General features: G+C 41.2%; 1 protein-coding gene across 1 annotated transcript in view; it reads left to right on the top strand.

The window, feature by feature from the left end:
* Window positions 1–11,604, top strand: part of SCGN (secretagogin, EF-hand calcium binding protein) — a gene marked incomplete at both ends in the record, with an annotated part of 37,081 nt that extends 25,477 nt beyond the window's left edge. The window contains 4 exons of the mRNA XM_079713884.1: window positions 4,392–4,437; window positions 4,685–4,744; window positions 6,410–6,478; window positions 11,476–11,604. Coding sequence (XP_079570010.1) covers window positions 4,392–4,437; window positions 4,685–4,744; window positions 6,410–6,478; window positions 11,476–11,604 — 304 coding nt within the window. The remainder of the gene's footprint in view (window positions 1–4,391; window positions 4,438–4,684; window positions 4,745–6,409; window positions 6,479–11,475) is intronic.
* Between the last annotated feature and the right edge of the window lie 2,200 nt (window positions 11,605–13,804).

Here is a 13,804-nt window from a genome sequence, read left to right as displayed (position 1 = left end):
TCAACGTGATACACCATATTAAAAAATTGAAGGAGAAAAACCATATGATCATCTCAATAGATGCAGAGAAAGCTTTCAACAAAATTCAACACCCATTTATGATAAAAACCCTCCAGAGAGTAGGCATAGAGGGAACTTTCCTCAACATAATAAAGGCCATATATGACAAACCCACAGCCAACATCGTCCTCAATGGTGAAAAGCTGAAACCATTTCCACTAAGATCAGGAACAAGACAAGGTTGCCCACTCTCAACACTTTTGTTCAACATAGTTATGGAAGTTTTAGCCACGGCAATCAGAGAAGGAAAAGAAACAAAAGGAATCCAAATTGGAAAAGAAGAAGTAAAGCTGTCACTGTTTGCAGATGACATGATACTATACATAGAGAATCCTAAAGATGCCACCAGAAAACTACTAGAGCTAATCAATGAATTTGGTAAAGTTGCAGGATACAAAATTAATGCACAGAAATCTCTTGCATCCCTATACACTAATGATGAAAAATCTGAAATAGAAATTAAGGAAATACTCCCATTTACCACTGCAACAAAAAGAGTAAAATACCTAGGAATAAACCTACCTAGGGACACAAAAGACCTGTATGCAGAAAACTAGAAGACACTGATGAAAGAAATTAAAGATGATACAAACAGATGGAGAGATATACCATGTTCTTGGATTGGAAGAATCAATATCATGAAAATGACTATATTACCCAAAGCAATCTACAGATTCAGTGCAATCCCTATCAAATTACCAATGGCATTTTTTACAGAATAAAACAAAAAATCTTAAAATTTGTATGGAGACACAAAAGACCCTGAATAGCCAAAGTGGTCTTGAGGGAAAAAAATGGAGCTGGAAGAATCAGACTCCCTGACTTCAGACTATACTACAAAGCTACAGTTATCAAGACAATATGGTACTGGCACAGAAACAGAAATCTAGATCAATGGAACAGGATAGAAAGCCCAAAGATAAGCCCATGCACCTATGGTCAACTAATCTATGACAAAGGAGACAAGGATACAATGGAGAGAAGACAGTCTCCTCAATAAGTGGTGCTGGGAAAACTGGACAGCTACATATAAAAGAATGAAATTAGAACACTCCCTAACACCATACACAAAAATAAACTCAAAATGGATTAAAGATCTAAATATAAGGCCAGACACCATCAAACTCTTAGAGGAAAACATAGGGAGAACACTCTATGACATAAATCACAGCAAGATCCTTTTTGACCCACCTCCTAGAGAAATGGAAATAAAAACAAAAATAAACAAATGGGACCTAATGAAACGTAAAAGCTTTTTCACAGCAAAGGAAACCATAAACAAGATTAAAAGACAACCCTCAGAATGGGAGAAAATATTTGCAAACGAATCAGTGGACAAAGGATTAATCTCCAAAATATACAAGCAACTCATGCAGCTCAATATCAAAAAAACAAACAACCCAATGCAAAAATGGGCAGAAGACCTAAATAGACATTTCTCCGAAGAAGATATACAGATTGCCAACAAACACATGAAAGAATGCTCAACATCATTAATCATTAGAGAAATGCAAATCAAAACTACAATGAGATATCAACCCACACCGGTCAGAATGGCCATCATCAAAACATCTACAAACAATAAATGCTAGAGAGGGTGTGGAGAAAAGGGAACCCTCTTGCACTGTTGGTGGGAATGTAAATTGATACAGACACTATGGAGAACAGTATGGAGGTTCCTTAAAAAACTAAAAATAGAACTACCACATGACCCAGCAATCCCACTACTGGGCATATACTCTGAGAAAACCATAATTCAAAAAGAGTCATGTACCAAACTGTTCCTTGCAGCTCTATTTACAATAGCCAGGACATGGAAGCAACCTACGTGTCCATCGACAGATGAATGGATAAAGAAGATGTGGCACATATATACAATGGAATATTACTCAGCCATAAAAAGGAATGAAACTGAGTTATTTGTAGTGAGGTGGATGGACCTAGATACTGTCACACAGAGTGAAGTAAGTCAGAAAGAGAAAAGTAAATACCATATGCTAACACATATATATGGAATCTAAAAAAAAAAAAAAGGTTCTGAAGAACCTAGGGGCGGGACAGGAATGCAGACGTAGAGAATGGACTTGAGGACACGGGAAGGGGGAAGGATAAACTGGGACGAAGTGAGAGAGTGGCATGGACTTATATATACTACCAAATGTGTGGGAAGCAGCCACATAGCACAGGGAGATCAGCTCGGTGCTTTGTGACCACCTAGAGTGGTGTGATAGGGAGGGTGGGAGGGAGAGAGATGCAAGAGGGAAGAGATATGGGGACATATGTATATGTATAACTGATTCACTTTGTTATAAAGCAGAAACTGACACACCATTGTAAAGCAATTATACTCTAATAAAGATGTTAAAAAAAAAAAAGAATACACGGATAGAAGCCTTAGAGGGAGCAACTATAATACCAGGTTCCTCACGGTCAGGCTGGATGGCAATTGTACACTGGACAGTGACGCAGAGCACTGGTCATGGCCATTCCATCCCTGTGATAAACAAAAAGCCCCCCTGCAGATTTACAAACACCCTCTACGATAGTCCTACCTAGCTGGCAGGGACTATGCCTTAATCTCCTGAATAGCTTCTCACACAATGGAGTGTTATGTACATGGGAGGATTCAATGAATATTTCTGGACTGAAGAAAGGGTTAAGTGGCACTGAGCAGAGATGCAAAGCAATAAGACAGTTACTACATTATTTTAAAACCAATTTGCTATGGAATTTGAAAATGACAATTGGGGTAAGCAGAACAAAGATGTTCATGTCCTAATTCCCAGGACCAGTGAATATTTTATGTTATATGGCAAAGGTAACTAAGTTTGCAGATAGAATTAAGGTTGCTAATTAAAAACCTTAAAATAAAGTGATCATTCTGGAGTACGTGGGTAGGTGCAGTGTGATAACAAGGGTCCCTGAGACATGGAAGGAGGAGGCAGAAGATCAGAATCACAGAGAAATTTGAAGATGTTATATTTCGGGCTTTGAAGTAGAGGAAGGGGCCATAAGCCAAAGAATGCAGGCAGCTTCTAGAAGCTGAAAAGGCAGGGAAACAGATTCTCCCCTAGAGCCTCCATAAGGAATACAGCCCTGTCAACACCTTGAAACACCAGTGAAATCCATTTCAGACCTCTGAGTTCCAGTACTATAAGATATTAATTTGTGTTGTTTTAAGCCACTAAGTTTGTGTTAATTTGTTATAGCAGCAATAAGAAACTAATTCAATGACAAAAAGGTCTTAAAACATTTACACATGGGAATCTTCTTTCTCTACCCCCAGTTGTGAAATGTAGCCCTATTACTCCTATACAATCACCTCTTGAGTATATGTCCTCTGACTGGCAACATACTTTAGACTGCTTGGTGCCAGCAAAGAGATGAGGACAGTATTCCTTGCAGGGTCTCAGGATATTCTACCCTCTATTTGGCTCAACTTAATTCTCTCTACCCTGGGCATCCAAAGGAGTAAAACTTTCCAAATTGTTGTATGATATTTTTTTCTGCCTTTCTCTCTATATACCCATGGTTATAAATTCAACACAAATCCAATGCTTTAGTCTTTTGAAACTGATTGTATTCCACTGAAGTATAATTGTAGTTATGCAGGAAAGAGAAATACATAATTTTTTATTGAGTATAATTTATATATTATATAATTTACCCTTTTAAAAAGTGTTATGGCTATTCTGAATCCCTTGCATTTCCACATTAATTGCAGATCATCAAGTATCAGATTACCAATTTCTGCAAAAAAAGGCAACTGGGATTTTTATAGGAATTGTGTTGGATCTGTAGATAAATTTGAGGAGAATTGCCATCTTAAAAATATTAAGTCTTCTAACTCATGATCACAGGATGTTCTTAATACTATTATTTAGTTCTTTGTTTTTCTTCAACATCGTTTTATAGTTTTCAGTCTATAAGTCTTAGGTCTCTTTTGCCATATTTATTCCTAAGTATTTTATTCTTTTTGAATAAAATGTTGTAATGGAATGTTGTAAATGGAATGGTATTCTTTTTTGGATTGGCCATTACTAGTTTATCGAAATGCAACTGAATTTTGCATATTGATCGTGTACCTGCAACCTTGCTGGAATTTTTAGATGTCTCTCTATGGTGACTACTAATCCTTGTGAAAGTCCTTCCCGTCTTTATTTGTTTTTATATTGTACAAATTCCTATTTTTTAAGCACCTACCCTATTCTGCAGAATAACCTGGAAGTTGCCTGCCCTTTCCTCACACCAGAGTTATAAATCTACTTGTTATTGAGAGCTGATAGATCATCATGTGGATAATGTTTTTTGATTTTTTCCCCCCCATTTAGGATTCTGGCTCTTCAGGAAAACTTCCTTCTCCAATTTAAAATGGATGTAAGTGGTGGCATTTCTCTAGGTGGATTTGTATCATTCATGTTGCTCTATAGATTTGAGAGGGAGGGAAGAAAGGTATCTAATTGTATTGCCTTTAATTTATCTAGAGACTGATAAGGCTCAGTGTCAGAATTAAGGGATTAGGAACTGTTGACTCAAAGTTTATAAAAGTTGTCTAAGACCCTGGAAGAATTGTACAACAGAAGTTTCACACTGCTGATCGACATAATGCTTTCTCCATATACAGGCTTGTTCCACTGAAGAAAGAAAGAGGGACTTTGAGAAAATCTTTGCTCACTATGATGTCGTAAGTGTGCCTTTTCAATATATTGTGCTGGCCATCTTTAGGTAGGAAGCTTTTTTAGCCCTTATGTGGGGTCATCCTATCTACAGACCCTAAACTTATATAATGAACAGCAATTGCACATGTGTGTTGCTATGTCAAGGTACCCTCAGCTTCTCTATGAAACTTCTGAGAACTAAGTAAAAATAGACGTAGGAGTACTTATGGTGGAGAAGAGAATAAAATCACATTATTATTATTATTATTATTATTTTTGCGGTACGCGGGCCTCTCACTGTTGTGGCTTCTCCCATTGCTGAGCACAGGCTCCGGACGCGCAGGCTCAGCGGCCATGGCTCATGGGCCCAGTCGCTCCACGGCATGTGGGATCTTCCTGGACCGGGGCACGAACCCGTGTCCCCTGCATCGGCAGGCGGACTCTCAACCACTGTACCACCAGGGAAGCCCTATTATTATTTTTTTGCTCCTTGTAACCAAGCTAAAAGAAAGTTTATCCTTCTTAGTCTCTATCTATCATAGTATGCTCAAACACAAAAGCAAACAGTCAAATAAAAAAGAAAAAACAACCAACCTAAAGAAATAGGGGGAAAGTCAGACATATTTGGCACAAAATCTATTTCTCTTATAAGACTATTATCTGGTCCTTCTTTAGAGGGGAGAAAATAATAATTCTAAAGAACGAAGTATGGCAAAGAGGTTGAATTTCTTGAGGACAAGGTGGGATAATGCATGGAGCAATGAAAACAAAATGAAAGTTGAGAAAGGTCATAAGAGATCCTGAAACTAATCAGACTGGATATCTGTGTGTCATATTCTGAGCAGAAAAGAAAATCACCTGGAAGAGGCAGTCTAGCAAACTGTTTAAGTATATAGGACTCTGTGACCAATTACCTGGGTTTGAATCACGGCTCATGAGCTGTGTGACCTTGGGCAAATTTCTTAACCTCCCTGTGCCTCATTTTCCTTATCTATAAAATTAGGGTGATGGGGATAATGATAATACCTACCTCATGGGCTTGTTATATGAGAATTAAATGAACTCATGTTCGTAAGCTTTTCGAGGAGCTCCTGGCATATGGCAAGTACTGTATTAGTGTCTGGTAAATACACTAAGGGAATGAGTTTTTATAATATGTTAAAGGTTCAGGATTAGAAAACCTTGAGGAGATGGGTAGAAAAAATAAAAAAGATTTTATGCATGAACCATATAGTAATTCTAATATGCTCACTCAATGTAGTCTCTCTTGAATTTAAAATGTGTTTTGATACTCATTAAATCATTGCTAAATCATAAAGCAAAATGTAAAAATGTCAGTCTATCCTTCAAAGGATCAGTGGATGTTCAATTAGCACTAGTCTGAACTGAGTCCTAGTATTTGAGAAGCAAATAAAGTCGGTACATGTCATATTAATGCTATTTGTAAGAGCCAAGGAGCTCAAAACTACTGTTTCCCATTTGGTAAAATGGAGGGAGTTATTTACAGTGAGTGCTTCTGATTTATGTGGAGCATTCACATCCTGCACAGAGACGGTAAGTTGGAACATGCCATTTCCAAACTTGTTTGCAGGCACAAAAGAATACTGATTTGGTCTATTTGTATAATTTATTCTTTAAGCTTTCTGACTTAAGAAAATGATATTTGGTTGATTGTATCTTTTATTTTTCAGAGTAAAACTGGAGCCCTAGAAGGCCCAGAAGTGGATGGGTTTGTCAAAGACATGATGGAGCTTGTCCAGGTAACTTCACGAGGCTGTGTAGATCATCCCCATCATGGATTGGGGTTGCCGTTTTGACTCCACTATTTATTTTGGGGAATCAGTAGGGCCAAAGATTAATGCTGGAGAAAATCTAGGGATGTAGTCTAACAAACTTTGAGCTTTCAAACTTTGAAGCCCAAAAAATCTCTCTTCTCTCTTAAGATCATTTGTAGTTTCAATTAAGTGAAGCCCCCATAGAAGCTTCTTGTTACCATCATTTGAATGTCATCTATTTTACCAAAGGAGCACAGTGCCACTATATATCTTACTGCTTTATTTTTTGATTACAGAAAGTCCTTCTCCTGTGGACTTGGTTATTAGAATAACTAAAACTTTTAATTTCATGTAATAAATCCCATACTTGGGATTCTCTCTCTCTCTCTTTTTTTTTTTTTTTTTTTTTTACACCAAGGGGCTGCTCTAACACCTAGCCTAAGATGGCTGTTTTACCTAGCAAGGCAGTGATTGGGACTGATGATATTTAGATTATATTTACATCACAGAGCTGTTTCACGTAGGGCAAACAGGTTTAAAAAAGCAATCTCCTTTGAGATCCTGATGAATTGTACTGACTGGCTGTACGATCCAGTTAAACAGATACTTTCCAACTCCTGTGTGGGTGTTTTTCTATGAGACTGTATAGACACTGAATTTCATAGTCTCATATCCTTAAGGATTTCTTTTGAGGTTTGTATAGGACACAATGGTCATTTCCTGATTGGCCCAGATGGCAATAAATTTGAGTAGCAACAATTATTAACGGTTTTTGGACTCTCAGACCTTTTTGAAAAATCTGATTAAATCTATGGAGCTTTGCCATGGAAAAATGCCCAGATACCGATTTTTGCATAAATCTCCAGGAAGTTTACATACTGCAGTTAAGCAGGCATGGATGAGATTTCTCTTATCAGGATGCCTCCTAACTCTCATTAGTCCCATCCCAACTGGCCCCTTGCCACTTCTTTGTCCCCTTCACGTGGTGCTCCTGTTGGAGATTTCACCAACATTTGCACAGCCAGAATAGTTGCTGGGTGTTGGTGTGATACTGCCTTTTACACTGCTTGCTAAATTAAAATCCCATTTCACTCATTACCTATTTAATGCCAGAATGACTTCTATAATAGAAAGTGAGCAATTATCTATGGGACATTAAAGGTGCACAGCAGAAGGCCTTGCCTAACTGGAGTTTTAATTTGCTTTTGATAGAATAAATGGGACGGGAAGCCTGTTTTCCAGAGCTGTGTGGCCTCCTCTTTGCTGTGGAGCCAGGGCCCCTGACTGCCCTCAGGCTTCAGATCCTTACAGATCCTTTCAATTATCTTTCAACTGTCTCTGGGTTTGGCAATGGCCTCCAAAGGTTAATGGGAGATGATGGAAGTGAAACCTAAACCAGCAACGGAGCAGAGAAGACATTTTTCTAGAGAAAATTAAAGGGAAAACTTCATGACCATCTAAAAACCTGAGCTGGAGGCAGAAGTCCGCCTCACTCTTTGATGGACTTATATCACCTCTATGGGAAACGAGAGGATCCCCACACCACTTTTGTCCTTGCCCCTCTATTTCTGTGGGGCTACTGGGGCAACAAAAAAGCACTTCTCCATGTCAGTACCAGACAATTTGAGACAGCTGGTTTCTAAGGATTGGGTCAGACTGTGGTCAGTAATACAAAAGCAGTTTATAGGAGGCTGATCTGTTGAGCTAAAAAGTATGTGCACAGTAATTAGTTACTAATGTTCTCCCCATAAGCCAGATGATTGAGGGCGCCTATCTTTATTGGATCTTTCTAGTCTTCCAGGTTGCTTAAATATATATTCACGTGCAATTTGAAAGATGTAGTGAAGTATGACCACTGGGTCATTGAGACCCTGATATTGAGACCACTGAGGATCTGACATTTCTCAGCTTCATAAACTAGAGCCATCTCCTGTGACTTATTTCTTTATTTTCATCTTATAAGAAAGGGCCACAGGACAATTAAACTAGTATCTGGGGTTTATTTTAAAAGCAACTATCAGAGCATGCCATGGGGTCAGCAGGGAGCTGGTTCAGTTTCTAAACATACAGTCCTGGTCAAGATCCCCGATGTTTGCAATAATAACCCTGAAGTAAGCTTATTTTATAGACTTTTAATTCTTGTACAGTCATATATTACGCATATGTTGAATTTGTGTTAACAAAATTATTTGGTTACCAGAACACCCACCCTTTTCTTTAACCTCTGGAAAATACTACCCAAGGCTGTCCTCCATCAGTGTGATCAGATAGTAAGTCCCTGAGGGAGCGGACACCGTAATTTCTACACAAGGCTTTTTGAAAGCCTGTAGCCCACTTAGCATAGCAAGAAAATCAACACAAGAATCTACAACCTAAACTAGAAAGTGGGAAGGCAAGACATTGAAGATTCCAAGCACCCACCAAGGAGAAGTAGCAATGTGAACAAAAATGTTGGAAGTCAAATAAAAGGGATGCCAGAGATGACCAGGGTGTCTGCCTGGAGATGATGAGAGGTCCTGCCCCCAGGCCTCCAAAAGTTTCTTCTTTTCCCTGCTAGATACACCATCTGCTTTTCTCTGTTGTTGACAAGAAGATGGTTGGCAAGAGGGGACTCATAGAGGCCTTAGATCAGGAACCTGCGTGCATTTATACTGGCAACTTGTTATTAAAATGGAAGCCCTCAGTGGTTTCAAATGATTTGTCTTCTGTGATCCAAGCCTTTTTTTAGCAGTGGCATTCAGTCCTCCTGACTCCTGGTGATTTGTCAAGCATTAAAAACATAACTCAAGGGCTTCCCTGGTGGTGCAGTGGTTGGGAATTAGCCTGCCAATGCAGGGGTCACGGGTTCGAGTCCTGGTCCAGAAAGATCCCACGTGCTGCAGAGCAACTAAGCCTATGCGCCACAAATACTGAGCCTGCGCCCTAGAGCCTGCGAGCCACAACTACTGAGCCCTCGTGCCACAACTACTGAAGCCCACATGCCTACAGCCCGTGCTCCACAACAAGAGAAGCCACCACAATGAGAAGCACACCCACCGCAACGAGGAGTAGCCCCCGCTCGCCGCAACTAGAGAAAGCCCGTGCGTAGCAACGAAGACCCTACGCAGCCAAAAAAAAAAAAATTAAAAAACCCCCCACAAAACCCAAAACCCACAACTCAAAAGATCCAAAGAAACTTCCTTTATACACACCCACATTCATACCCACAACTGCCTCCCCAACATATGCCTGCACACAACCTAAGATATTTCTACTCACTTAAAGGAAATAAATAAGGAAAAAAAAAAGAGCTTAGAATAGTTTGCTATTGCATAAATGCTTTGGCAAATTAATATATGCTAATATGTACATGACTACCACCTGAGTCTTTTCTAAGTGTGGGAATTTACTAAAAGGATCCTGGGGCAGGGTATCACTTGCTGCAGAAAGGATTTAGCAAAAGTGGTTTGAGGATACTGAAAACCAAATATCCCACTTGTAACCGTACAACAAATGAGCCTGTCATACAGAGCCACAGAGTGTAGCTTGCTGTGGCAAGGACCTCTAGGCCCCTTTTCCTCAGGCCACATCTATACCTGACTGGCACTGACCCCCAGGGAGCTATCCTCTAGAGCCCCGACAAAGAGAACCTACTGACAACGTGTTACATGTTAGCCTCTTAGTCCAATCACTCAGGGATTCTCGGCAGAGGAGTGGAGTTCGCCAAGTTTCGCTTCTGGCCCCGGACTCTTTCACCTCCTGATATCTCCCAGAATCCTGCCCTGCTTCGGCGTTTTTTCTTCTTGCTCTGCTGTATGGCTCCCAGTTCCTGCTGTTCTCTCCCCCCTTTGCTCTGTTAAAACCTGCTATCAGGGGTAGATTTCGTGTCAGTCATTTACCCTGTGGGACATTGCAAATTAGCTTGTCTTAATATGGCTGTCTAGTTGCAGAATGAAAGGTTTTGTTTCCTACTGCAGGTTTTCTAGAGCTTTCTTTGGAAGTGAGGAAACCTTGGGGTGGGGTTGGGTGATAAGGGCTGCTTCCAAGAGTTCCTGAAATCAAACCCTGCAGAGCGAGCCTCTGCTGCCCACTCATAACTAGTCCACAATCAAGGGGTTTGGAAATATGATTTTTTCCTTTCTCTCCAGACATTGACTTTTAAATTTAGATTCATCACCATTCATACAGCTTCATTAGGCCAGCGATTTCGCCATGAGAGCAGAGAGAACTAGTGAAATGAGCACTTAATTGGAGACAAAAGACTTGGTATCAAAAATGCTGTTGCCACTTTCTGGCTTGGCAAGATGTCTCAGCTCTTTCTGAGCCTCCGTGTCCTAATCTGTAAACGAGGCATAATCATTTACTTTGCAAAGTTACCGCGAGGATTAAATAAAATAACCTAGGGAGAATCACTTAGTTCCAGCATTGCTCACTTTGGCAGGCCTTTGAGTTTAGAATATTTTCCTAGCTGGCCTGACTCACAATTCCTTCTTAGCCCCTGAAATAGTCCCTTGGAATAAGTGTGATGGGGCCTATCTAGCTCAACAACGTAATTCTTTAGTTAGATTTTCATGCATTGTAACCCTTTTAAAAACTAGAGGCACAGAAACCTCCCACGGTGAGATAATAAATGTGCCTTCTCTCAGCAGCGTAGTGGGACAGAATTTTGGTGACGATCCTCTGCTCAAGGGAAAATATCTTTATTATGGTTGAGAAAAAGGCAGGCTTTCTGTTAGAACTGCAGAGAAGTGATGTGGGAATAGACATTCTTTTGCCTGAAGGGACATGCTGAGCACTGAACTTGTTGGCAGAAAACTTATCCTTGGCAACATTTGGTGTGATGAAGAGACAGAATCACTCCCTCATGGCCTGTCTCCAGGGAGGGGCTCTCAAAAGGCAGGGTGTCCCCTAAGCTTAGCAAACATGGAGGGGAGGCAGGGTGGCAGGAAAGGGTGGGACTGCCATTGGCTTGCCTACTGACATGTTATTTTTATTGTCCTCAGCCCAGCATCAGCGGGGTGGACCTTGATAAGTTCCGGGAGATTCTTTTGCGACACTGCGATGTGAATAAGGATGGAAAAATTCAGAAGTCTGAGCTGGCTTTGTGTCTTGGGCTGAAAATCAACCCCTAATTCCCAGACCGCTTTGCCTTTTGCTCTTAGCGTGTTTCTGAGCTCCCGCTGGTAAAACTGTATCTGTGCTTTGCTATTGGGGACACAGTAGGCAAACTTTCTAACAAATGGTGTGGTGTTCTTGGGCAAGGGCCTTCTTTTTAATGTCCTGGTGTTTTCCTGCTTTTACTGGAAGCCCCCCCCACGCAGGGTCTGTGTTATTTTCCCCTTGACCCTGGGCTTTCTTGCCCCCCTAAAGACTCAGCTGACCTCCAGGATCTGCTTGGCTTGTCTTCCCCCAGTCACTGGGGAGGTGGGGCAGCTGAGTCCATCTATCTGTGCTCTTCTTTTCGGCTTTCTGCTGAATGGTATGTGGCATTCGTGGCAGCCCCATGACTTTTACAAATAGATTTTGAAGTGGAAATAAACCTGCAGCTGGAAACAAAGATGCACTGATAACTGTTTTTGTGTTGTGACCTTTGGAGGGTTCTACCTGATGGTTGGATGGATGAACTACTTCTCTAACTGGGGTGGGGGAAAGAGGAGAAGGAGAGAAAAGGGCAAGATCCTGGATGGAGTCCACATCACCAATCCTGTAGTTCTCAGGTGCCCGGATGAGTTGGAGTCAAAGTAGGAGTTGGCAATAGTCATTTTCATCACACTGCGTGGAGAAGACCAAAACATTCATCCTGGGCTGGGTTTTGCTCTTAGGTGCTTTGCAAACTCACATGGCCAAGCAGGCAGGAATACAGAAGAAACCTGGAGAAAATCTTTCCCAGGTAACCCAAGCATCCGTCACCCCCTCCAACCATTCCCCTTCCAACAGTTTCCTCTGGCAAATCTGGGACCCCTGAAGCCTCCTCCTATGCCTGTGACTATTGTGGGCCCCTCTGCAGGCTGCTGGCTCCCCCATGGACCAGACCCCCTCCCTTCACTCATGGGGCAGGGGCAGACAGATTGATCCCTCTGCTGTCCTGACACTTTATTTTCCAGAACACCCCTACCTTATACCAGACTGTGCAGGAATTTCAGGTTTAATGAAGTGTTGTAGGTAATTCAGAGAAATTACAGTGTAGAATAGTTCACTTAGAGCTGACCATAACCCAAGAAATTCTACCACTCACAGAGATCTCCCTCACTGACACACACAGGTCCTAACCTGGTTCCCTTCCTCTTATGTGCCCCTTACTTCCAACATACAGATAATTAGTATCCATCATTACTATTTGATCAAGTGCTGTCTATATGCCATGTACTTCTAGATGCTTTCCATACCTTAACTAATTTAGTCCTCCCCAAACCCTATGAGGTAGGTCCTCTCATGACAACCACCTTAGAGATGAAGAAACTGAGGCAAATAGAAACTAAGCAGCATGTCTGTGCTCATACATATCAGAGGTTGGGAGTCAGGGAGTCAACAATGCCGATTTTCAAATGATGCCAACAGACAAGGGCTTAATCTCCAAAATATACAAACAGTTCATACAACTCAACAACAAAAAAGCAAACAAACCAATTGAAAAATGGGTAGAAGACTTTGATAAACATTTCTCCAAAGAAGACATACAGATGGCCAGTAGGCGCTAAAAAGATGCTCAACATCACTAATTATTAGAGAGATGCAAATCAAAACTACAATGAGTCACCACCTCATACCTGTCAGAATGGCCATCATTAAAACGTCTACAAATGACAAATGCTGGAGAGGGTGTGGAGAAAAGGAAACCTCTCCTACACTGTTGGTGGGAATGCAAGTTGGTGCAGCCACTATGGAGAACAGTACGGAGGTTCCTCAGAAAACTGAAAATAGAATTACCCTATGACCCAGCAATCCCACTCCTAGAAATATACCCAGACAAAACTATAATTCAAAAAGATACACGCGGGCTTCCCTGGCGGCACAGTGGTTGAGAGTCCGCCTGCCGATGCAGGGGACACGGGTTCGTGCCCTGGTCCGGGAAGATCCCACATGCCATGGAGCGGCTGGGCCCGTGAGCCATGGCTGCTGAGCCTGCGCGTCCGGGGCCTGTGCTCCGCAACGGGAGAGGCCACAATGGTGAGAGGCCTGCGTACCGCAAAAAAAAAAAAAAAAAAAAAAAAAAAAGATACATGCAACCCTATGCTCATAGCAGCACTATTCACAACAGCCAAAACATGGAAACAACCTAAATGTCCATCGACAGATGAATGGATAAAGAAGATGTGGGACATATACACAAAT

The sequence above is a fragment of the Hyperoodon ampullatus genome (assembly GCF_949752795.1).
Source record: "Hyperoodon ampullatus genome assembly, chromosome: 10".
NCBI lineage: Eukaryota > Metazoa > Chordata > Mammalia > Artiodactyla > Ziphiidae > Hyperoodon > Hyperoodon ampullatus.
The sequence above is the reverse complement of the archived record's forward strand: the minus strand, read 5'-3'. Positions and strand labels throughout refer to the sequence as shown.